The sequence below is a fragment of the Lolium perenne genome, chromosome 7, assembly GCF_019359855.2.
Source record: "Lolium perenne isolate Kyuss_39 chromosome 7, Kyuss_2.0, whole genome shotgun sequence".
In the NCBI taxonomy this organism is placed as follows: Eukaryota; Viridiplantae; Streptophyta; class Magnoliopsida; order Poales; family Poaceae; genus Lolium; species Lolium perenne.
The window spans coordinates 135,097,302-135,123,996 of record NC_067250.2 but is presented as its reverse complement, the minus strand read 5'-3'; the positions used below and the strand labels follow the sequence as shown (position 1 = coordinate 135,123,996).

General features: G+C 43.8%; 1 protein-coding gene and 1 long non-coding RNA gene across 7 annotated transcripts; one reads left to right on the top strand and one right to left on the bottom strand.

Moving 5' to 3' along the window:
- LOC139834181 (secreted RxLR effector protein 161-like) lies at nt 1-813 on the top strand. The gene has a single exon (XM_071824599.1). The coding sequence runs from the start codon at nt 1-3 to the stop codon at nt 757-759; it is 759 nt and encodes a 252-aa protein (XP_071680700.1). The 3' UTR covers nt 760-813.
- Nucleotides 814-10,428: 9,615 nt separating this feature from the next.
- Nucleotides 10,429-14,353, bottom strand: LOC139833158 (uncharacterized). 6 transcript variants are annotated; one of them, XR_011748351.1, is made up of 5 exons: nt 14,062-14,353; nt 12,789-13,973; nt 12,278-12,571; nt 12,097-12,165; nt 10,429-11,996 (listed from the first exon to the last, which is right to left on the bottom strand). It is a non-coding gene; the product is annotated as an uncharacterized lncRNA (long non-coding RNA). The 6 variants fall into 6 exon arrangements; XR_011748349.1 differs by having other exon boundaries at nt 12,100-12,165; XR_011748352.1 differs by having other exon boundaries at nt 12,379-12,571.
- Between the last annotated feature and the right edge of the window lie 12,342 nt (nt 14,354-26,695).

The following is a 26,695-nucleotide window of genomic DNA, read 5'->3' as shown; positions in this document are numbered from 1 at the left end:
ATGAAGGACCTAAATGGTGCAAAGACCCCAATGGCTACCAATTGCCATCTTGCACTTGATCCCGGTGGTAAGGACGTGGATCCAAAGGTATATCGCTCCATGATAGGCTCCTTGCTTTACCTTTGCGCATCTAGACCGGATATTGTGTTGAGTGTAGGTGTATGTGCAAGGTATCAAGCCGCTCCTAAAGAAAGCCACTTAGTGGCGGTCAAAAGAATCTTTAGATATTTGGTTCATTCCCCAAGATTTGGATTATGGTACCCAAAGGGTTATGGATTCTCACTTGTTGGCTATACGGACTCGGATTGGGCGGGAGATAAGGATGATAGGAAATCAACCTCCGGGGCATGCCAATTTCTTGGTAGGTCCTTGGTGTGTTGGTCTTCTAAGAAGCAAAATTGTATAGCTCTCTCTACCGCCGAATCCGAGTACGTGGCGGCCGCTAGTGGATGCACACAACTCTTATGGATGAGGCAAACTTTAAAGGATTACAGTGTCACTTGTGACAAAGTGCCTCTTTTATGTGACAACCAAAGTGCCATCAAGATTGCATACAACCCCGTACAACACACAAGAACGAAGCATATTGAGATTCGGAATCACTTCATTCGAGATCATGTCTCCTGGGGTGATATTGAGTTGTCATTCATTGGTACCCATGACCAACTTGCGGATATATTCACGAAGCCTCTTGATGAAGCAAGATTTTGTTACTTGAGGAATGAGCTAAATATCATAGATTCAAGTAGCTTGGCTTGAACACTTTGCATACATACCTATTCTTCAACTTCTATTTGGTTTAGGTGTGGGCATGGAAATAGGGGGAGTGCAGTTTAAATTATTGAGCTATCCCTCCCCCCATAATGCCAACATTAAGAAAAATCATTCCCTTTATATCAATTAATGATATGTGAGCTTCAATGATGAGTATTGGTTTTGGGCCCAAGATATATCTTCGCGGTGCCATACCTTATCACTCATATATGGTGGCCTAGGCCACCGACCTTCTTGTGAAGAGTTGATCTTAATTGGATCTTCATGAATTTTGTTGTGGAATTTCATGTTCTTATGGGAATTGGCTCAATGTTTGGATTTCTCTTGATTTGATCCTTGCAAACTTGAGTTCATAGTACCATACCTCTCTTAGTGTCCATCCTAAGCCTTTCTCACATCTATAACACATTCTATATCTTGCACAAGCTCGTTTGAAAACATGCATATCTTTGATCATATTGGCAAACTCATATTTATCTTTGATCAAATTGTGTTAATATTCACAAGGGTGTTGTTTAAAAAAAGGGGGGGGGGGGTTTAAAAAAAAAACAAAGCTCCAGTGTTCAATCAAAAAAAAAATGGGGGCTGCCGACCCAGGCCTCGCCAGGCCGGTAGTACCGCCGGGGCCTGGCTGGTACTACCGCCGGCCTCGGGCCGGTACCTCCACCCAGGAGGGTCGCTCCCCACGCACGCACACACACCACGCACAGCGCCTCCCCCACCCTTCGCTCCTAGCACACACGCACACGCTCAGCCGCCGCACCGCCGCCGCACCGCCGCCGGCTCGCCGGCCGTCCTCCGGCCACCTCCGGCCGGATCGGCTCCGTGGGAGCCCTCCCCTACCTCCCCTCCTCCATGTCCCCCGGTATTGGCTCCCCTCCCCGCGTATTTTGGACGTATTTTAGGCTCATACTTGTGTTGCTTTTTGGTCCTACATGCTTAGATTTTTGGCTAAATCTTACACTATGAGGTGATATCTATTGTTGATCTATGTCATCTAGTATGTAGCACCATTAACATCTAGTATGTAGCATTTTTTTTACCTATTGTGTGGCCATTTTTTTTCATCATGCATGTGTATTTTGGGTCAAAATTTTGTTTAATTGAGATGAGCTTGTGCCCTTATCCCATATTTCCCTCGGCTCTGTTCGTCTATTTCACAGGTGCTAGTCGGAAGAGGCGAGGGGATCCGACCCTTGAGGATGAGTTTGTTCAACAAGATGAAGTGTTACCCCGTGCCACTACTGCGCGTGGTACTTCTTTGGCGAATAAAAAGAAAGGGAAACAGGCTATTGCGTCCTATGGCAGCGTCCGCCTTCATGCATACATGGCTATTCGCACCGCTAACCCCTATTTGGGGCCTCGGTCTTCTCGCACCCGCAACCGCCACTTCTACACCGAGGTTCAAGAGCGCATATTCCATGAAGTCTATCCTCCCAAGGTGAAGGTTGTTGATCAACGGTATATCAACATTGACCATTTGAAGAAAGATGCCTCCAGGATCTGAAGAGAATATCCTTCCGAAGCCTCAGTGGATTTCTGCTCATAGCCAGTGGTCTGATGGCGAGGATGGACCCTCCTATGATGTCGACTCCGATATTGCCGGGGACTTCCTTGATGGCTAGGGACGATAGCATCGCTCTTCAACCTTTTTGGCATCTTGATGTCAAAGGGGGAGAAGAGTTCTATTAGGTTCGGGATTTGCATGGGAAGTCACAAGCTTGCGTTTTCTTTGACTCTTTATGCTTGTGACTTATGGTTATCTATTGTTGAGAACTACTTATTATGCTTTATGAACCTTATCTATGTGTGTGAGACATAGGGGCTATCTATTTATGTATGAGACATTATCTATCTAGCTATCTATGGTAAAGACTAAGTGGACTACATTTGGTATGATCTCTAAACTCAACACTTGTCTTTACTCACATATGCCTGTCTCTTCTCAAGTGCAAGTGATGAACTTGTTTGCTACTCTTTATCTTTGCACTTGTTGGTTAATCTTATTTGCTTGAGTATATTGATCCTAGAGTATGTGCTTCTTATTCAAATGCTAATTCTATTGGATGCACATGTCTAGGGGGAGCTTATTATATCGTCTTATAATTTCTTTGCTCAAATAATCAATTCTTATGCAAATCTTATGTTGTCATCAAGAAACCAAAAAGGGGGAGATTGAAAGAACATATCTTCGTTATATGTTGTTTTGGTGTTGATGACAATGATTTTATATGAGCATTTCGTTTTATAAGATTTGTAGGTTGTTGCATACCTGAAATGCCCAAAAGTTGAAGAGTGTGCAAGATATCATTTGATGAGTTGTGTGTGGTTGTTTGTTGGAAGAAAGTATGAAAGAGGAAAGAAAGAGAAGAAAAGGAAAAGAAAATGGAGGAAGAAAAGTAAAGAGGGAGAAATAAATGAAAGAAGAAAAAGGGGAAGAGAGAAGAGGCCGGAGGCTTGGGCGGTACCGCCGGCCTGGCCACGGCCGGAGGCTCCGGCCTTGGTACCGCCCAAGGTACCGGAGAAGCGCCCGCGCCTCAGTATAGAAGCCAGGGGGTTTGGAGCCCCGGCGGTACCACGACCGGTACCCCGGCCGGAGGCTCCGGCCTCCCCCCTTCGGCCCGGCTCCTCCTGGCCACGTGGCTGGTCTGCGCGGCTCGACTAGGGCCGGTAGTACCGGCCCAACCTGGCCGGTACTACCGGTCAGTTCTCCAACGACTCCAACGGGCCGTTTCCGACAGGGTATAAATTGGGCTTCTTCTCCAAAGTCTCCTTCAGCTCTTCTTCCCCAAAAATCTGAGACACCATTGTTGAGCTCCATTTTCTCTAGATCTCTCTACTCCTCCAACCAAACTTCACCATACTTGAGGATTTGGTAGAGGTGACCTAGATCTACTCTTCCACCAAAGGGATTTGTGTTTCATCGACATTCTTAGTGGATCTTTGTGAGGTGACCTCGAAGCTACTCTTCGTGTAAAGCTTCGTGGTTACATCTTGGGAGCCTCCAATTTGGTTGTGGATGTGTGCCCCAAGCTTCGTGTAAAGGTGCCGGTTGCGACCTCAAGGCAACCGCTTAGTGGAGCGTGGGCTAGGCCTTTGTGGCGTTGCTCACAGGAGAATAGGGTGAGCCTTCGTGGCGTTGGTTGGACTTCGTGTCGCCACACCCCTCCGAACGTAGACGTACCTTCTTGCAAAGGAAGGGAACTACGGGAATCATATCACCGTCTCTCCGTGTGCTCCACCTCGGTTACCTCTATCCTCTCACCGCCTTCACTACGTGTATCTTGTATTGTTGCTTTCTATCTTGTCATATAGGTGAATTCACTTAGTTGCATATCTAGAGAATTTACCTTTGTGTCAAGCCTAATTTGAAAAAGTATTAAAATTTGAGATTACACCTATTCACCCCCCCTCTAGGTGTCATACGATCCTTTCACATACCTCGGATGTTCTAAAAGAACAACCCTGTGCGTATTACTCTTTCGTTGTGATCACTTGGAGGACTGGAAGCTAGATGGATTCCATCCAAGGAATAGATCTCAGACTTAAAGTTCGAAAGGATCAACTCAAGAAATAGGCCTCCTTCAATTGAGAAGGGGAGTTCTTGCTTCATATGAGAAACTAGACCATTAAAAGCGCGCTTTGCCGCGCCCATCCATATGTAATTTATATAATTAGTGTGGCATAATTGCCAACATTTAGGACTGATTCTGCTGATCCCATAAATTGTTTCCACATTTTCTCTGTATATCATACTCATAAGAAGAGATGGTTGAGAAATATGCATAACAAATATTTACAACATTGTATTTTAGAGGCCAGCTATGTCTTCTCCTATAAATAATGGAACTCTCCAGGGGGAGCTCTTCGGTAGAATATCGTTCTGAAATTACTTCCATAAAATTGGCTATCTAAGTAAAAAAAACAAAGTCATGATGCAGCAGTGTTCCAGGCTTCCATGGGAATTTTTTTGCTTCACGAAAAAAAATGAGATATTTGTCGAGCCTTTTTTGCATCTCCATCTAGCAAATAGCTATCAGAATCCCTCATTCACCAACATCATCCTCAGATAGTCTATAACCAAAGAAACTTTGCAACATAATAAACCAAGTGACAAGCACAAAAGAGCAGCTGAGTGTCAACATAATATAAAATCTAAGAGTCAGAGTTGAAATATTTCTGTTTAGCAAATTCAAGATTTGTTTCCAACAATAAGAAAGAAACAGGTAGCCTCTTACATAAATTACATGGTCGGGAAAAGAACTTGTACTCTCATATGGGACTCGAATATTCATCCACACTAGTTGAATGCCCGTGCGTTGCTACGGGTTGTAGTTTTTCCCATCACACGTGTAAATATATTAGCAGATACCCATGCCTTGGTATGAAAATATTAAACAATTCAAGCAAATTTTGATCATTTTCGGAGCAGTTCACTGAAATATCTTAGTTTCTGTCTTTACCGCCCGTATCTATGACGTCTCATTCCCACCCCTCCTCGCTTGCATCGCATTCTGTTTCCTCCTCTCTCGTCGATCGGAAAGGGCAGCGGTGTCTTTGCGTTGGTCATGTGACGACATGTCGTGGAGGACAGCATCGTCCCCAACAAGATTGTCCTGCCCCTTGAATGATAGGGTCCCCGCGTTGGTCGCGCTTTGCAGAGTGGCTATGTAGGCAGGGCACGCCTTGGACGTACGACGTCATGTACACAATATCTTCCCTCAAAATATCAGTAGGATCCTTGCATATATGGTTACAACTTGGCAAATGAGGATTTAAAACCCTCATCCCTCCTGCACATGTAATGTTTCTAAAGATCGAATCGACAACTCCTCTTAAATGATTTGTGTAAAGTCAGTATTGAGCATAAGTAGATAAATCAACTGGATTCAACTACATGGTGAAATGTTTAAAGGAAACACATGTTTCCAGTCAATCCCTTGCATATCTTTGCATAAGCATATCCCTTTTCATGGCAGGTTTCTTTCTCCTATTCAATCACCTTACAACCTCATCTGATAACATGTAGCATTCATACTTAATTTTGCATTTTCTATGACTTGTTTTTACTGGTTCTTGATGAGCAAGGTTGTGGTTACTACATGGATGGTATTCATACTGCTAACATATGTGCCTACTGGATAGTGATAAATTAGAGCAGAACTTATTGGCACCAAGTTCAATAATTCATTGATGATCTTATTTAGTATTTTTAATAGATTATTTGACATGAAATCTGGAGATATTTATACAAAATGTTAAAAGATAATTGCACCTAAGTGAAGATGGAGCAAATCCCCACTGCTGAAGCCATCCATGGGGTCAGCCACTGTATCCTATTGAGCCATTACATCAAGATGGTCTACTAACTTGCACATTCAGAAAGTAATGTTAAAAGCCAATAGCAAAATGGGAAACGTCTAGCCATCTAGAGCACTGACTATGAATCAAATGCTAAAGAGATGTGTGGTCCTTACTTCATAAAAAATTCAAATAATTGCCTCCAAAATCATATCTCTCCATGGGAGTTCAGCCATGTCAAATCAGAAGGTCAGCTTGGCCCTTGAATGAGTACTGAGCAACCATCCACAGAAAGAAGTCAAAGAACTGTATATTTCGTAATTGGCAAATATAATAGATTGGATTACTCAACTTATGCACATGATATAGAGCCGCATAGATGTTTACACATAAATTAATATGTGAAACTCAAGTCAGTCAATCTCTCATCACCAGCTATGTAATATACAGACATGTTGGAGACCAAAATTCGGCGTCAGGGATGCCCTACCAACATGCATGCCACCGAATCACAGGGAGCAAGCGTCGATGTACATGGCTAATCCGTCCAACACCGCCACAATGGCAAAACTGGCCACTCATTTTCTCCACTGCATGCACATTATTGTTTTCCTTCCAACCTACATGATGTAAAAAGGGCAGCTATCACACATTATGAATGGAATACCCATTTATCCACAAAATATGACATATTTTGCAAGTATAGAAGATTCATGCAAGACCACTTTATCAATGCCAGCCCATCTTTTCTCAGGTACCCCTCTTGAAATCTGCAAGACCACTTGTAAAGGAATATTGGGCATAATTGCATGACAGAATTTGTATCTACTTAGTTTGGCAACTCTTCAGCACAGCATATCTTAATGCAACACATCACTTGAATAAGCATCACCTGAATAACTCATCAACACAATTTTGACCTATCTATGACAACTTTTCACGTTTGACTTGTGTACCTTTGAGAGCATCCCTTCATTTTGTACCGGCTTTGTCGTGATGCATGCTCTCGGCGATCTTCTTAGATGCGGCAACCCTTGTTGTACCTTATGTAGTTCCTGCCATCAGTGCTTGACACAAGACCACACAGAGCACGATTTAGATCATAAAGAGATTGAAAGGGTTAAAAAAATGCCGCTGAAAATAAATGAAGTCATAGATGCTAAAATTGCATCTTCCTTTCCACCAAGGCGGTGGGCACGGCTACATCTGATGCCGCGTTCAGTCAAAATTCATGTAATCAGTGGCTTCTTTCAGAGTGAACTGAACTCGACAACATTAGACTTGCACTATTATTTGGAAAGATCAGCAGGCTTTGCAATTGTCACGTGTATGCTTCAACTTAGCAATCTTGACCTTTTGCTGCAGCCTCTTCTTGTTACCGGCATGCCTCCCATCCCTTCTACTTATTGGTATCCACAATTCCCTTCCCGTGCTTCTCTCCCTACCAGCATACTACCACAAGACTATACATCAGATTACTTAACCATTTAAATTGTATCATAAGTGCCTAGGACATAATGTTCCCAGAAGCTCATGCAACTATAGAGTACAGAGCACGCACTAAATGCTTGACAACCTCTCATTTTCTCCATCAACATTTGCAACAATTTGGTTATATCATAAATTCTGAGCAATCGGGATACCTTCAGATTTCCGAGTCGAACAGCTTGCCCCCTTGGAGGAGCAGTACGCTCGCGCCAGACTGAATGTACATGACAGTGCCAACCTCGGTACGGGCAGGGTGGTGAAGTGGAGATAGCATGGCGACATGGAGGACAGTAGTGTCCTCGCTATTGGCAGGGTGGTGACGTGGGGGGAAGCGCAGCAGCGGGCACGCTTTTGATGGGTGGCGGCGGCGCTGGGGATGGTTTGTTGTCGCTGGAGATCTTGCCGCAACGTTGGGGTTGGGCGGCGGTGCTGGGGCGTTCGCTTTTGGAAGAAAATGGGATTGGGGGGAAACTTTTATTTGTGATTGGCGTTGTCCATTCCGCGGTGTTTTAGGGCTAATGATCCTTTGCTGCAAATAAAATTGTGAGTGATTTGGAAAGATTTGTGATTGTTTCCTTAAAGCTAGACTTGATTGATGCTAGACGTTAATTTTTGGTACCAGGACTTGCCTATTTCCTTGATTGTGGCGATTGGGCTGATACACAATAAATGCATTTCAATTTTTTTTCCTGAATGGTGCGGGAGATGTTTAACTCCCCCTATGTTGTCTCAACATAGCCGGTCCCAAGCCCGGGTAAAGGAGGAGGGTTGTGTTAGGCGAGGCAAGCCAACGTAAAAAACCCAGCCACTCTTATGGAGATGAAACCCAAAGGAACCTCGTTGGGGCGTAACCCTCTTAGCGACGCGCCACATCGGAACCCGGGTGTGGTGTCAAATGGGCAAGGGCCGGGCCGTCACCCCCTTGGTGGCGCGCCGTATCTTGATCTGGATACGGTGATAAGTGAGCAAGGGTCGGGTCGCCGCATCCTTAGTGGCGCGCTGCACCGACGCCCCGGTGTAGTGAAAAATGAGCAAGGGTCTCCGCATTTGACTCGACGAGTGCGGAGGGTAAGGAAGTTAGCCGAGCCTAGGAGGATACGCTTAGGTAGCTGGAACGTAGGGTCCCTGACGGGTAAGTTACGGGAGCTAGTTGATACAGCGGCGAGGAGGCGTGTTGATGTCGTATGTGTCCAAGAGACCAAATGGAAGGGACAGAAGACAAAGGAGGTGGAGGATACCGGTTTCAAGTTGTGGTACACGGGGACAACTTCAAACAAAAATGGAGTAGGCATCTTGGTCAATAAGAGCCTCAGGGATGGAGTTGTGGACGTCAAGAGGCAAGGGGACCGGATGATCCTTGTCAAGCTGGTTGTTGGGGACTTAGTCCTCAATGTTATCAGCGCGTATGCCCCACAAGTAGGCCACAATGAGAGCACCAAGAGGGAGTTCTGGGAAGGCCAGGAGGACTTTGTTAGGAGGGTACCTATTGGTGAGAAGCTCTTCATAGGAGGAGACCTCAATGGCCATGTGGGTACATCTAACACAGGTTTTGAAAGGGTGCATGGGGGCTTTGGCTATGGCATCAGGAACCAAGAAGGAGAAGATGTCCTGAGCTTCGCTCTAGGCTATGACATGGTCGTAGCTAACACCCTCTTTAGGAAGAGAGAATCCCATCTAGTGATGTTCAGTAGTGGTCTACACTCTAGCCAGATTGATTTTGTCCTCTCTAGAAGAGAAGACAGACGCGCCTGCATTGATTGTAAGGTGATACCTGGAGAGAGTGTTGTCCCTCAACATAAGCTGGTGGTTGCTGACTTTCGCTTTAGGATCCGTGTCCAGCGGGGTAAGTGCGCCAAAGTCGCTAGAATAAAGTGGTGGAAGCTCAAGGGTGAGGCATCCTAGGCTTTCAGGGAGAGAGTTATTAAGGAGGGCCCTTGGGAGGAAGGAGGCGATGCAAACATGATGTGGACGAGTATGGCGACCTACTTGCGAAAGGTCGCTGTAGAGGAGTTTGGGGTGACTAAGGGAAGTAGAAGGGAAGCTAAGGATACCTGGTGGTGGAACGATGAGGTCCAGAAGGTTATTAGGGAGAAAAAGGAATGTTTCAGATGCCTATATCTGGACAGGAGTGCAGCTAACATGGAGAAGTACAAGGTGGCGAAGAAGGCTGCAAAGCGGGCGGTGAGTGAAGCAAGGGGTCGGGCGTATGAGGACCTCTACCAACGTTTAAACACGAAGGAAGGCGAAAGGGACATCTATAAGATGGCCAAGTTTAGGGAGAGGAACACGAGGGATGTCAACGAAGTCAAATGCATCAAGGACGGAGATGATCAGCTTCTTGTGAAGGATGAGGCGATCAAGCGTAGATGGCGGGAGTACTTTGACAACCTTTACAATGGAGAGGCTGAGAGCTCTACCATTGAGCTAGACGACTCCTTTGATGATACCAGCATGTGCTTTGTGCGACGTATCCAGGAGTCTGAGGTTAAGGAGGCGTTAAGGAGGATGAAAGGCGGCAAGGCGATGGGTCCTGATGGTATACCCATCGAGGCGTGGAGAGGCCTTGGAGACGTAGCGATAGTATGGCTAACTAAGCTTTTCAACCTCATTTTTCGGTCAAACAAGATGCCCGAAGAATGGAGGCGGAGTATTTTAGTACCAATCTTCAAGAACAAGGGGGATGTTCAAAGTTGTACTAATTACCGTGGAATCAAGCTGATGAGCCATACTATGAAGCTATGGGAGAGAGTCATTGAGCACCGCTTAAGAAGGTTGACAAGCGTGACCAAAAACCAATTTGGTTTCATGCCTGGGAGGTCTACCATGGAAGCCATCTTCTTGGTACGACGGTGATGGAGAGATACAGGAGCAAAAGAAGGACCTTCATATGGTGTTCATTGATTTGGAGAAGGCCTATGATAAGATACCTCGGAATGTCATGTGGTGGGCCTTGGAGAAACACAAAGTCCCAATAAAGTACATTACCCTCATCAAGGATATGTATGATAATGTTGTGACAAGTGTTCGAACAAGCGATGGCGACACTGATGACTTTCCAATTAGAATAGGGCTACACCAAGGCTCAGCTTTGAGCCCTTATCTTTTTGATTTGGTGATGGATGAGGTCACAAGGGATATACAAGGAGACATCCCATGGTGTATGCTCTTTGCGGATGATGTGGTGCTAGTTGATGATAGCCGAACGGGGGTTAATAGAAAGTTAGAGTTGTGGAGGCGAACTCTCGAATCGAAAGGTTTTAGGCTTAGTAGAACTAAAACTGAATACATGAGGTGCAGTTTCAGTTCTACTAGGCACGAGGAGGGAGAGGTTAGCCTTGATGGGTAGGTGGTACCGGAGAGAGACACTTTTCGATATTTGGGGTCCATGTTGCAGAAGGATGGCGATATCGATGAAGATGTGGGCCACCGAATCAAGGCTGGTTGGATGAAGTGGCGCCAAGCTTCTGGCGTACTCTGTGACAAGAGAGTGCCACAAAAGCTAAAAGGCAGGTTTTATAGGACAGCTATCCGACCTGCGATGTTGTATGGCGCTGAGTGTTGGCCAACGAAGAGACGACATATCCAACAGTTAAGTGTAGCAGAGATGCGCATGTTGAGATGGATATGTGGCCACACAAGAAAGGATCGGGTACGGAACGACGATATACGGGAGAGAGTTGGGGTAGCACCGATTGAAAAGAAGCTGGTCCAACATCATCTCAGATGGTTTGGACACATCCAACGGAGGCCTCCGGAAGCGCCAGTGCATAGCGGACGGATAAAGCGTGATGAGAATGTTAAGAGGGGTCGTGGTAGACCAAACTTGACATGGGAGGAGTCCGTTAAGAGAGACCTGAAGGTTTGGAATATCGACAAAGATTTAGCCATGGATAGGGGTGCGTGGAAGTTAGCTATCCACGTTCCGGAACCATGACTTGGCTTCGAGATCTTATGGGTTTCAACTCTAGCCTACCCCAACTTGTTTGGGATTGAAAGGCTTGGTTGTTGGTTGTTGGTTGGTTGCGGGAGATGTTTGATGATGCTCTTGAGCGTGAACAACGGCTAAGATTTTCCCAATGTTTGATGTCAAAGTGCACACCATCCCCAACTTCAATATAATAGTAAAGATTACAAAAGCCACACCCTCACCTAAACTCTTAAATTGCATAACATATTTTCATTATTCAAATTAAGGAAGTGAAAACAAGTTATGCATCACTTTGGGAACATGGTATTATCTGCAGTTTAAATAGGTTCCTTAATAGTTTCTCGATGGTATGATTATGTCATATGGACGCAAAGTTGTAGGGAAAACAATGACGGGAATAAGAAATCCTCGAACTTTGACTCACATACTACCACGGTTCTGTATCCTGAGAGAATAAAGTGCAGATTTAATATATGTGTGGCACGGTATGCTTTAAGATTTGTACCTGTTCACAACAAGAAACAAGAAATTATCGTTATTCAAGTTCAAACAGGGGTAAAAACAAATTATGTTTCACTGAAGAAAAGGTATTCTCTGCATACTACCACGGTTATCCTGAGAGAATAAAGTGCATAGCCAATATATGTGTGCCACAGTATGCTTAAGATTTGTACCTGTTCAGAACAAGAAAAAAGAAATTATCGTTATTCAAGTTCAAACAGGGGTAAAAACAAATTATGTTTCACTGTCTGAAGAAAAGATATTCTCTGCAGTTTAAAGAGGTACCTTAATAGTTTCTTGATGGTATGATTATGTGATATGGAATAAAAGTGATAGAGCAAATACAATGATCGGAATAAGAATTCCTACAACTTTGTCTCACATACCGAACTTCTTAGCTTGTGAAAGAAAGTGTGCAGAGTGCAGAGTCGAATACTTCTGTGCTTCTGTGCTTTGTATGGCAAACAATGACGGCAATAAGAAATCCTAAAATTTTGATTCGCATACCGCAGTTCTGTGCTTGAGAGAATAAAGTGGAGAGTCAATATATGTGTGGCAATGTGTGCTTACGGTTTGCACCTGTTCCGAACAAAGAAAAGGAAATTCTCGTTATTTAAATTCAGAAAGAGATATAACAAATTAGCGGAAAAGGTATTCTTAGCAATTTAAAGAGGTATGAATAAGTCATATGGAATATTCTCAGCAGTTTCTGGTTGATATGATTATGTCATATGGAATAAAAGTGATGGAGCAAATAGTGACATGAGTAATAATGCAACAACTTTGAATCTCATACCCAACTTTATAGCTGCAGAGTGCAGAGTCAATATGCGTGTATGCTTGAGATGTGTACCTTCTCAGAACCAGAAAGCAAAGGAAATATTTTTGCCTAGTTCTTACTGTATTATTAGATGAATATATATTTTCACCGGCTGCTCTTAGGCACCTGCTAGGAGAACACTTTTCGTAAAAGGTGACAAGATATAAGAATGGTTGAAATAGAATTTGCATTGAGTAATTGTATTAGCCCTCCAGAAAATAATATCGTCACCAAATTCCATCTAAAGCATTAAGCATGCCCCAATTGTAAATAATATAGCTCACGGATGATAGTTGTATAACTTCTCACTGCAATAAACTCAACTAAGTTGATCAGTGTAGCTAAATTTCATCAAAATTATTTTCACATGTTTTGCAAAATTTCAAATGTTATTTAGATTTTATTGTATATTGGTGTAACTTCAGAATAAATACATAGCTACCATAAAATCCTTTTCAATGCAGTTAGTTGTCACAATTATTTTAAATCTTATCCCTTGAATATGTTCTTCATTCACCAACTCTGACTGATTCAATAAATAGGTGGACAAAGAAAATAGCCAACGTAAACAAAGAAACATCATTTAGAGAGAAAAATATATTGTAATTGAGATAGATATATTACTCTCCAAAGTAGTCAAATTGTCAGATCTAATGCCATGAAAGCATCCATCACTTAGTGAAGAAATAAACATCTACCGGATAGTACTGGCATGATAGTTTCTTCTTTTTGTGCATGCAAAAGCATCGTTAGAAAATTGTAATTCACAAGTTTGACCACAATATTACAGGAACGATTTGCTCCGTGATATCAGCTTTCACATGCAGGTCACTATAGATGATCCATAAAATGACTGTACATGTCAAACAACGGTCACTTTCATTCAAGCAGCAGTCAACGACATGTGATTTTCATGAATAAGTAAATCATGGAAGCATCAGAAATTCAAATGTTCAAGTGAGAGAAACTAAATCATGTTAGAAGGCGAATGATAATTGGTACAATAGCTGCAAGATGTTGCGAGCATATAATTAAAGACTGCAATATCTTTTGTTTTCTACTCTATGAAACTTGATGTAGGTTGGACGAAGAGCAGACCATGCCATCTTCGTCCTTGCATCATCGCCTTGACCCTCCTACCAGGCGCTCAGGGCTCAGGCGCTGAATAAGATGAACACGAGAGCGCCAAATTACAGGGAGCCCCACTGCTTAATATAAAGGGAGGCAAATAGGTAGGGTTCGGATTTACCTGATCGATGTTGAACATCACTGGTACGCCATCGAGGATGCTAGCCCAGAAATCATCCCTGCCTCCTGTTTCTCTTGCACCATCGAGACGCGGCCATGTCCCCATGCGCAAGCGAGCCGGCGCCGCCTGCGGCGACTACGTCTCATCCTCGCCTGCGTCTTTGAGCGGTTACTGCTTCCGCCTCCTCTCATCCTCAAGTCCTCGTCACTTAACGCTGCAGTTATTAGGGAAGTTGTGGGAGGAAGTCGATTGACCTTCAGCAGCGTCATTACGGCGCTGTCACGGGGCTCACGAATCGCATCGGACGCAAGAAGTGAGGCCAGGTAAGAACTATCTCTGCAATGATAGCTGGGCCGCAGTCCAAACTCAGCCCAATTCACGAGAAAGCGTGTAACTGCATTTGCAGAGTAGCAGTCCGGTAATGTTCTGCTGGCCCATTTGGCGCGAATGAAGCTTTCTCAAAAAAAAAAAAAAAAATTGGCGCGAATGAATGATCCGAACTGGGACAAGTGACATCTTGGCTACTTGGGAGGATCTGGACCATCGACGAACATGATCAGACGGTGCAGAGTGCCAAATCGCTGTGGAGAGGTCCTACTAGTTCCATTATACTGTTAACTAATGTATGACAATAGACCTCTAGTGACAAGGGATTAACTTATCAATGCCTACAGATTGTAGACTAGGGTTTTAGTCGGAAGTAGAGGGCAAGTAGATCTCGAAGGTTTCAGCCGAAAAGTGCTCAACGATATGAAAACTAGGGTTTCGTGAGACAATGAATCGATACTTTCTTTGTTCCTCGACTCCCCCTTATATAGGAGGCGGAGCCGAGGATTCGTAATACACAAGTTACAGAGTCCGGGAGGGTTTCCAACCCATCCCGCAAGATTACAAGTAGTATTTTATAATACAACTCTAACTTTCCTTAATAGTAACTTGGGCTTCCGATTCTTCTTATCCTTCGAGTCGTGGGTCTTCAGTAAACCCCGGGTACCATCTTCGGCAGGCCCATTGGGGATGCCTATGTCAGTAGCCCCCGAGATTTTACTTGAATCGCAGAATCAGGGAAAATCTCCAACTTTATATTCATTCAATAGCTCTGCCGAACTTTACCACATATCTTTGGATACGTAATTATATATTGTAACAGGGATAATGGTAGTTGGGGCTAGTTCATCTGACGGATCAGGTACTAGTTAACTGCTCTAGTGGCAATCCGCAAAAACCTACTTCAAGATCAAGTCCCTGGACATGATCTCGGGATACTGGTGTAAACTTCGACCGGTGCCGCTTAAGGTCTTACCATTCTGTCGAGTCCCAGTCATATTTTATCGGGTACCTAACGCGTCCGTTAGGATTTTTCTTCGTATCTGTTGATACGGAAAAAAGTAGCAAACCGACGTCAGAGACGGCGCCACGCCACTCAGAACGGATCTGGGGTCTTACCTTCGCAAAGTTTTGCGGCATTCAGAGATTGTTCGCAACTTTGGCGCTCTGAGAATATATTGTCGAGTGCTTTTTTGGCTGTTGGAATAGCACATTTTATTGAGTCAACGGATGACTTATATTGCCTTCCCGATGGGAGTATATGTAGAGTTATTTATATAACTTGAAATATGCTCACTTTTTCTTCTTCCTTCTCTCTTTTTTATAATTTCATCGGGCACGCGAACAGCGTTCCCGATGGGAGTAGCCCCCGAGGCTACAGCCAAGGACTTGTGCTTGGGTGTAGGCTCAACGCCTTATGTTGCTATATTTTCCTTTTTTCTCGAAGTTTTCATATCTATCGGGTGCGCGACCAGCGCTCCCGATGGGAGTAGCCCCCGAGGCTATGAGCAAATACTTGTATTTGATCATAGGCTCTCGCCATTTCTATTTTGTCATTCTCGAGTTTTTCATTGTTTCAAAGTAGCCCCCGAGCATTTGATCAAAAACTTGTTTTTGACCAAAGGCTCTCGGAATAATCAATAATCTTCTGCTGTCGCCATTCTTATGAAGCTTCGTAGCCGAGATTTTCTCTTGCCAGGGTGACATCATTGCTGACGATAGCCACGATCACTGTATCGGGAAAACGCGAGAACTGCGCTCTCTCTGCCTTGCGGGCCCAAATTTCTCATCAAGTTGACACGTCGTGCAAGTGGGGGACACACGTCCTCTGCTTTTCCTGGCGCACGCACTGTAGCGCATGTTCCTTCCCTTCTCAGTGAATTTGCGTTTTTACCCCTTGTCCACGTGTACACCATCTATCTCACAATTTCTCCATCCAACGGTGCGTCGATTCACCGCACCTCTACTTAAGGTCGTTGTCTTCCTCCTTCCACACTTTCGCTCGCGCCGCTTGATACGTCTCCGACGTATCGATAATTTCTTATGTTCCATGCCACATTATTGATGATATCTACATGTTTTATGCACACTTTATATCGTTTTTATGCGTTTTCCGAAACTAACCTATTGGCGAGATGCCGAAGGGCCAGTTGCTGTTTTCTGCTGTTTTTTGTTTCAAAAATCCTAGTAAGGAAATATTCTCGGAATTGGACGAAATCAACGCCCATCATCTTAGGATCCCACGAAGCTTCCAGAACACCCGAGAGGAGCCAGAGGGGGGCCACAGGCCCACCAGACACTACCCTGGCGCGGCCAAGGGGGGGCCCGCGCCCCCCTGTTGTGTCGTCGCCTCGTTGACCTTCTGACGCCGCCTCTTCGCCTATATAAAGGTCCCTGGCCTAAATCTTCGATACGAAAAGCCACGGTACGAGAAACCATCCAGAGCCGCCGCCATCGCGAAGCCAAGATCTGGGGGACAGGAGTCTCTGTTCTGGCACGCCGCCGGGACGGGGAAGTGCCCCCGGAAGGCTTCTCCATCGACACCGCTGCCATCTCCACCACCATCTTCATCACCGCTGCTGTCTCCCATGAGGAGGGAGTAGTTCTCCGTCGAGGCTAAGGGCTGTACCGGTAGCTATGTGGTTCATCTCTCTTCCTATGTACTTCAATACAATAATCTCATGAGCTGACTTACATGATTGAGATTCATATGATGATGCTTGTAATCTAGATGTCATTATGCTAGTCAAGTGAATTTTACTTATGTGATCTCCGGAGACTCCTTGTCCCACGTGTGTAAAGGTGACAGTGTGTGCACCGTGTGGGTCTCTTAGGCTATATTTCACAGAATACTTATTCACTGTTATGAATGGCATAGTGAAGTGCTTATTTATATCTCTTTATGATTGCAATGTGTTTTGTATCACAATTTATCTGTGTGCTACTCTAGTGATGTTATTAAAGTAGTCTATTCCTCCTGCACGGTGTAAAGGTGACAGTGTGTGCATCGTGTAGTACTTGGCGTAGGCTATGATTGTGATCTCTTGTAGATTATGAAGTTAACTATAGTATTGATGTGATCTATTCCTCCTTTCGTAGCGTGAAGGTGACAGTGTGCATGCTATGTTAGTACTTGGTTTAGTTGTGTTGATCTGTCGTGCACTCTAAGGTTATTTAAATATGAACATCGAATATTGTGGAGCTTGTTAACTCCGGCATTGAGGGTTCGTGCAATCCTACACAGTTAGTGGTGTTCATCATCCAACAAGAGAGTGTAGAGTCTAGCATCTATTTATTTATTCTGTTATGTGATCAATGTTGAGAGTGTCCACTAGTGAAAGTATGATCCCTAGGCCTTGTTCCTAAATACTGCTATCGCTGCTTGTTTACTGTTCTACTGCATCTGTACTGTCCGCAATATTACCACCATCAACCACACGCCAGTCCTGGATAGCAAAGCACTTTTCTGGTGCCGTTGCTACTGCTCATATATATTCATACCACCTGTATTTCACTATCTCTTCGCCGAACTAGTGCACCTATTAGGTGTGTTGGGGACACAAGAGACTTCTTGCTTTCTGGTTGCAGGGTTGCTCGAGAGGGATATCTTTGACCTCTTCCTCCCTGAGTTCGATAAACCTTGGGTGATCCACTTAAGGGAAACTTGCTGCTGTTCTACAAACCTCTGCTCTTGGAGGCCCAATACTGTCTACAAGAATAGAAGCACCCGTAGACATCAAGCACTTTTCTGGCGCCGTTGCCGGGGAGGAAAGGTAAAAGGTACTCACACTCCGGATCTCGGCTACTAAGCTATTTTCCGGCGCCGTTCTAAGTACTCGAAGCTATTTCCTTTAGATCCTGCAATTGCATCTTTTTGTTTCTTGTTTTACACTAGTTAGGCATAATGGAAAACAACAAAAATGTGAGAGATCTTTATGAACTTTATCTTGAATTAGGACATGATGTGTTTGAAGAGAGAATTTAAAAACCCATGGAACTTTATATGCATGCTAATGGGAATGTTATTAATATGAATGCTTTGAACACTATTGTTGCTAATGCTATGAAAAATTCTAAGCTTGGGGAGGTCGGTTTTGATGAAAATGATCTCTTTAGCCCTCCGGGCATTGAGGAGAAAGTTTATGTTGATTATGATATACCTCCTATTTATGATGATTATAATGATAGTAGTCTTTTGGTGCCACCTACTATGGAGAGTACATTTTATGATGATTACACTATGCCTCCTACACTTGATGAGAGTAATAATGATAGCTACTTTGTTGAATTTGCTCCCACTACAACTAATAAAATTGATTATGCTTATGTGGAGAGTAATAATTTTATGCATGAGACTCATGATAAGAATGTTTCATTTGATAGTTATATTGTTGAGTTTGCTCATGATGCTACTGGATATTATTATGAGAGAGGAAAATATGGTTGTAGAAATTTTCATGTTACTAAAACACCTCTCTATATGCTGAAAATCTTGAAGCTGCACTTGTTTTATCTTTCTATGCTTGTTGCATTATGCTTCATGAACTTGTTTATTTACAAGATTCCTTTTCATAGGAAGCATGTTAGACTTAAATGTGTTTTGAATTTGCTTTTTGATGCTCTCTTTTGCTTCAACTACTATTTCTTGCGAGTGCATCATTAAAACTGCTGAGCCCATCTTAATGGCTATAAAGAAAGAACTTCTTGGGAGATAACCCATGTGTTTATTTTGCTACAGTAATTTTGTTTTATATTTGTGTCTTGGAAGTTGTTACTACTGTATCAACCTCTCCTTATCTTATTTTATTGCATTGTTGTGCCAAGTAAAGTCTTTGATAGTAAGGTTCATACTAGATTTGGATTACTGCGCAGAAACAGATTTCTTTGCTGTCACGAATCTGGGACTAATTCTCTGTAAGTAACTTAGAAAATTATGCCAATTTACGTGAGTGATCCCCAGATATGTACGCAACTTTCATTCAATTTGAGCATTTGCATTTGAGCAAGTCTGGTGCCTCAATAAAATTCGTCTTTACGGACTGTTCTGTTTTGACAGATTCTGCCTTTTATTTCGCATTGCCTCTTTCGCTATGTGGGATGGATTTCTTTGTTCCATTGACTTCCAATAGCTTTGAGAAATGTCCAGAAGTGTTAAGAATGATTGTGCCACCTCTGAACATGTGAATTTTTGATTATGCACTAACCCTCTAATGAGTTTGTTTCGAGTTTGGTGTGGAGGAAGTTTTCAAGGGTCAAGAGAGGAGGATGATACAATATGATCAAGAAGAGTGAAAGCTCTAAGCTTGGGGATGCCCCGGTGGTTCACCCCTGCATATTTCAAGAAGACTCAAGCGTCTAAGCTTGGGGATGCCCAAGGCATCCCCTTCTTCATCGACAACATTATCAGGTTCCTCTAGTGAAACTATATTTTTATTCCATCACATCTTATGTACTTTACTTGGAGCGTCTGTGTGCTTTTATTTTTGTTTTTGTTATTTTCATCCTCTGAATAAATTCATGTTTGTGTGGGAGAGAGACACGCTCCGCTGGTTCATAGGAACACATGTGTTCTTAGCTTTTAATTTTCATGGCGAAGGTTGAAACTGCTTCGCTAATTGTTATATGGTTGGAAACGGGAAATGCTACATGTAGTAATTGGTATGATGTCTTGAATAATTTGATACTTGGCAATTGTTGTGCTCATGATTAAGCTCTTGCATCATATACTTTGCACCTATTAATGAAGAAATACATAGAGCTTGCTAAAATTTGGTTTGCATAATTGGTCTCTCTAAGGTCTAGATAATTTCTAGTAAGAGTTTGAACAACAAGGAAGACGGTATAGAGTCTTATAATGTTTACAATATGTCTTTTATGTGAGTTTTGCTGCACCGGTTCATCCTTGTGTTTGTTTCAAATAGCCTTGCTAGCCTAAGCCTTGTATCGAGAGGGAATACTTCTCATGCATCCAAAATCCTTGAGCCAACCACTATGCCATTTGTGTCCACCATACCTACCTAGTACATGGTATTTCTCCGCCATTCCAAAGTAAATTGCTTGAGTGCTACCTTTAAATAATTCAAAATTTATCACCTCTGATTTGTGTCAATGTTTTATAGCTCATGAGGAAGTATGTGGTGTTTATCTTTCAATCTTGTTGGGCAACTTTCACCAATGGACTAGTGGCTTCATCCGCTTATCCAATAATTTTGCAAAAAGAGCTGGCAATGGGATTCCCAGTCCCAAACTAATTAACAAAAATAGACACTCCTCCATGGTATGTGATTGTTGGACGGCACCCGAAGGATTCGGTTAGCCATGGCTTGAGAAAGCAAAGGTGGGGAGGAGTGTCATCATAATAAAACTAAAATAAAAAGGCACTCCTTCATGGTATGAGATTGTTGGCAGGCACCCGAAGATTCGGTTAGCCATGGTTTGTGAAAGAAAGGTTGGAAGGAGTGCCACACAAAAATAAAAATAATTCATGGGAGCCGCTCTTTGAAGGTTTGTCTGGCAAGGGGGTTAGAGTGCCCACTACCATTCGTTGACAACAACAAACACCTCTCAAAATTTTACTTTTATGCTCTCTATATGTTTTCAAAACCAAAGCTCTAGCACAAATATAGCAATCAATGCTTCCCTCTGCGAAGGGCCTTTCTTTTACTTTTATGTTGAGTCAGTTCACCTATCTCTCTTCACCTCAAGAAGCAAACACTTGTGTGAACTGTGCATTGATTCCTACATACTTGCATATTGCACTTGTTATATTACTTTACATTGACAACTATCCATGAGATATATATGTTATAAGTTGAAAGCAACCGCTGAAACTTAATCTTCCTTTGTGTTGCTTCAATACCCTTACTTTGAATTATTGCTTTATGAGTTAACTCTTATGCAAGACTTATTGATGCTTGTCTTGAAAGTACTATTCATGAAAAGTCTTTGCTTTATGATTCAGTTGTTTACTCATGTCATTTACCATTGTTTTGATCGCTGCATTCATTACATATGCTTACAATAGTATGATCAAGGTTATGATGGCATGTCACTCCAGAAATTATCTTTGTTATCGTTTACCTGCTCGGGACGAGCAGAAACTAAGCTTGGGGATGCTGATACGTCTCCGACGTATCGATAATTTCTTATGTTCCATGCCACATTATTGATGATATCAACATGTTTTATGCACACTTTATATCGTTTTTATGCGTTTTCCGGAACTAACCTATTGACGAGATGCCGAAGGGCTAGTTTCTGTTTTCTGCTGTTTTTGGTTTCAGAAATCCTAGTAAGGAAATATTCTCGAAATTGGACGAAATCAACGCCCAGCATCTTAGGATCCCACGAAGCTTCCAGAACACCCGAGAGGAGCCAGAGGGGGGCCACAGGCCCACCAGACACTACCCTGGCTCGGCCAAGGGGGGCCCGCGCCCCCCTGTTGTGTCGTCGCGTCGTTGACCTTCTGACGCCGCCTCTTCGCCTATATAAAGGTCCCTGACCTAAATCTTCGATACGAAAAGCCACGGTACGAGAAATCATCCAGAGCCGCCGCCATCGCGAAGCCAAGATCTGGGGGACAGGAGTCTCTGTTCCGGCACGCCGCCGGGACGGGGAAGTGCCCCCGGAAGGCTTCTCCATCGACACCGCTGCCATCTCCACCACCATCTTCATCACCGCTGCTGTCTCCCATGAGGAGGGAGTAGTTCTCCATCGAGGCTAAGGGCTGTACCGGTAGCTATGTGGTTCATCTCTCTTCCTATGTACTTCAATACAATAATCTCATGAGCTGACTTACATGATTGAGATTCATATGATGATGCTTGTAATCTAGATATCATTATGCTAGTCAAGTGAATTTTACTTCTGTGATCTCCGGAGACTCCTTGTCCCACGTGTGTAAAGGTGACAGTGTGTGCACCGTGTGGGTCTCTTAGGCTATATTTCACAGAATACTTATTCACTGTTACGAATGGCATAGTGAAGTGCTTATTTATATCTCTTTATGATTGCAATGTGTTTTGTATCACAATTTATCTGTGTGCTACTCTAGTGATGTTATTAAAGTAGTCTATTCCTCCTGCACGGTGTAAAGGTGACAGTGTGTGCATCGTGTAGTACTTGGCATAGGCTATGATTGTGATCTCTTGTAGATTATGAAGTTAACTATTGCTATGATAGTATTGATGTGATCTATTCCTCCTTTCGTAGCGTGAAGGTGACAGTGTGCATGCTATGTTAGTACTTGGTTTAGTTGTGTTGATCTGTCGTGCACTCTAAGGTTAATTAAATATGAACATCGAATATTGTGGATCTTGTTAACTCCGGCATTGAGGGTTCGTGCAATCCTACACAGTTAGTGGTGTTCATCATCCAACAAGAGAGTGTAGAGTCTAGCATCTATTTATTTATTCTGTTATGTGATCAATGTTGAGAGTGTCCACTAGTGAAAGTATGATCCCTAGGCCTTGTTCCTAAATACTGCTATCGCTGCTTGTTTACTGTTCTACTGCATCTGTACTGTCCGCAATATTACCACCATCAACCACACGCCAGTCCTGGATAGCAAATCACTTTTCTGGTGCCGTTGCTACTGCTCATATATATTCATACCACCTGTATTTCACTATCTCTTCGCCGAACTAGTGCACCTATTAGGTGTGTTGGAGACACAAGAGACTTCTTGCTTTGTGGTTGCAGGGTTGCTCGAGAGGGATATCTTTGACCTCTTCCTCCCTGAGTTCGATAAACCTTGGGTGATCCACTTAAGGGAAACTTGCTGCTGTTCTACAAACCTCTGCTCTTGGAGGCCCAACACTGTCTACAAGAATAGAAGCACCCGTAGACATCACCGCTCCTCTGCTCTCCTCTGCAAAATCCTCCATTGCGCCCCACAACTCTTGAGCTCAACCACGCTCGCGCTTTTCTCCTCCGCTCTCGTTGATGCCACCACGTGCGCGGCTCACCAGGCACAGCACGCTCGAGTCCAAGATGGCCGCTGAAGATCTGGAGTGGGAGAGATCCAAAATCTCCAACCAGGATATGAACCTGCTGAAGAAGCTCGGGTTCACAAAGAAGGAGAACGCCCTGCGCTTCCCCAAGGAAGAAAGCTATCCATCGCCTCCAATCGAATACCGGGTCAGTTTTGTTGACCACCTCATCCGCGGTCTTTCTCCCCCTATCCACGAGTTTCTTCGTGATCTCCTCTTTGTCTATGGGCTTCAGCTGCATCAGCTGACGCCCAACTCCATCCTTCACGTGTCGATTTTTATCACACTTTGTGAATGCTTCCTCGGAGTCCAACCTAATTGGGCTCTGTGGAAGCGCATCTTCTGCCTCCGCCGCAATGGCTCTCACAATGTCGCCTATAACATCGCCGGCGTTGTCATTTGAGTGCGCTCTGATGTCGAGTACTTCGACGTCAAATTCCCCAACTCCGTCCAAGGGTGGCGCAAGAGATGGCTCTATGTGCACGAAGAAAGCTCCGACTCAGTGGAGTACAATATTGCTCCTTTCGACGGAGGAGCAAAGATTCTTCGCCGCCGTTCCTGGGACGCTGAAGCTACCGAAGAAGAGAAGTTGGCAACAGAGGCGCTGATGACTCGCATCCATGAGCTCCAGAACACCCGTGGCAAGGAACTATCGGGTATCCAGATTACGGCCTACTTCCTTAGGATTAGAGTGCAGCCTCTCCAGGCTCGCGAAAAATCCCATTTGGGTGTACGCTGGTGAAGAAGACGTCGACAGGCTCTCCAAAGACCTTCCCGTGAAGGATTTGGAGAAACTGATCCGAAGAATCTCGTCGCTTAGCAAGAAGGATACTATTCCATCCTCTTGCCGCATTAAGCCACATAGTGGCACCAATCCCCTTCCCGAGGTAATTTTTCCTCTTTACTACTATCTTGTCTTTTCGGTTTTTTAGCAAATGTCGCGACTACTATCTTGCCAGCGTTTTTTGCATAACTTTTTGTCGACACTCCTTGTTTTTCGGAGAACCACCCTGTTCTAGCTTCTCTTCCTCATCTTCCTGAAGGTGGAGAAGTCGAAGAACGTACTGTTGTCACTGATGACAACCAGGGTACTTCTCGCCCTGAGAGTGAAGTCGCGGGTTCTCAAAAATCCGCGGCTTCTTCTGAAAAAGAAGCCGAGTCTGAGGCTACTGCCTCGACACACTCTCTTCCTTCCGCTGTTTCTCCAAGGGACAAGAGGAAAAGGGACGAAGTCGCCGATTCCGGCGCCTCCAAAGCCGAAGAAGTTGGTCCTTCCGAAAGGAAGACAACTTTCAACCCCTACGAGGATGCCCTTGTCAGCTTGTAAGTTCTCTATTTCTCTTTGTTGTTTGCTCTCGATGTTTTTGTCTATGTTGATTCTTATAATGTCGCCTTTTATTGTAGCGGTGACGAGGATGAAGATCAACCTATTGACGCGACTGCTCGAACGAGTACGTCGCGCACTTTAGTTGTCTCTGAAGCTCAGCCTGATGGAGATGAAACCTCGCCTCCTCAGCAAAACATGGAGCATCCTACTCCACCTGCAAGCCCCCGTGCCCCTTCACCCAAGAGGGCGAGGGTCAAACTAACCAAGGAGCCTACCTTACTACTTGGTAGCTCCACGACTCCTCCTCTGGATGACGTAATTTGCTCCCTTCTTTTCTTCTGTGCCGAATATTTTTGATGTTGTCGACTCTTTTTTGTTTTTCGCTTCTCTTTTACTTTTTGCTGTCGAACTTTTTACCTTATTGATGCTTCCTTCTCTTTTTCTTTTCTCAGCCTTTGATGAAAGAATTCATCTGTCTCGGTACCCAATTCGTCGGGTACCGTGACCATGCTAAAAAAGCCGAAGGTACTATTTTTCTACTTCTTCTGGTTAATGACCTCTCCATCATTTCTTATCATGATTTTGATTGATGTCGACTATTTTGTCAGAAAAACTCGTAGAGGCCAACAAGCGTGCTGATTCTCTTGCTCGTAAACTGGAGCAAAAGGAAAAGGCTCTCAAGAAGGCTGAATCTGATGCTGCTGTTATCGAAGATCTGCGACAAAGACTTCATGAAGCAGAAACTGCTTTGAGCGACAACATGGCCGAGCAAGCTGCTCGTGAAAAAGAAATCCTCGGTCGTGTGCAGTCGCAGAGTCGACGTTTTATTAGTAAGTACCCAAACCTCTGCTATTTCTTCGGGTTGTCAATTTTATCCTTGCGCAATTTTTGACGAACTTTCTGTTGCTCCTTTGTAGGGAAAACGCATCAGGATTTTGACTTGGAATGTCCTAAAGGTGATCAGCTTCTTCACGAGCTTTCTCTTCTTGAATTTCATGGAGAGGAAGCACGCGAAGGCCTTGCTGAAGCCAGAGCAGATCTGTCGCGTCTTTTTCCTTATTTCTTCCCGAAGAAAGAAGAGCCCAAGGTTTTCACAACTCTCGCCAAGTGCTTCAACTCTCAAGAAGATCTTGGGCTCAAACTACGCCAAGAAGGCCTGAAGATTGGCATCGAGGGCACCATTGCTCTGGTTGCTGACAGCCAGCAGGACGTCGACTGGGCCAAAGTTGGCGATATAAAGGAGATGGAGATGAAAAAATGGCAATCTTTGATAGGCTAAAGTCTTGTACAAATGACCACCAATACCCTTGGTATGGAGGGAAAGTAAGGGAAAGTTAGTCAATTCTATTAAAAATTCTAAAAGAACTCCGAGTTGGGGGGGCGGGGGGGGGGGGGAGCAAGGGCTATTTGGTCTTCTACAACCCATGCCTCCAGTCAATTATAGAGGAATACTAATGGGCTTTAGTGTGCTGCCCTTTCCTCTCTTGATTTTTTTTCTTTTGTACTTGACTTTTTTCTATATATGTGGATGATTCCTTCATGTGCGCCTTCATGTTTTTGGGGTTTTGACGGTTGTGGTGTCACAAGAAAACTTTCCTGGAGGTGATCCGATTTTATATCATACAACAAAAATTGTCGTAATTGTTGTTGTAATTCACTTTATAATGTGCCGCAACAAGATTTTTCAGATGGGATTAATGCTAGGTTTTTACCATTTTTTGTTGAAAACAAGCTTCATTTGTTATAATCATGAACAACAAAAAAAAGATCAAATGGAAAACGAAGAGACACAAGGACTTAACATGGAAAACCACTCAAGCTAGAAGGGTAAAAAATTACGGGCGCTAGCCAGCAAAACTTTCTAATATTGGGAGAGTACATAACATTGGAATTTCACATATTCAACCTATCCCACGCAGCGACTTAGAAGAGGTATTTATATAGTAGTGGTGACATAGATCGATGACGATCCCTAATGCCCGGGGGGGGG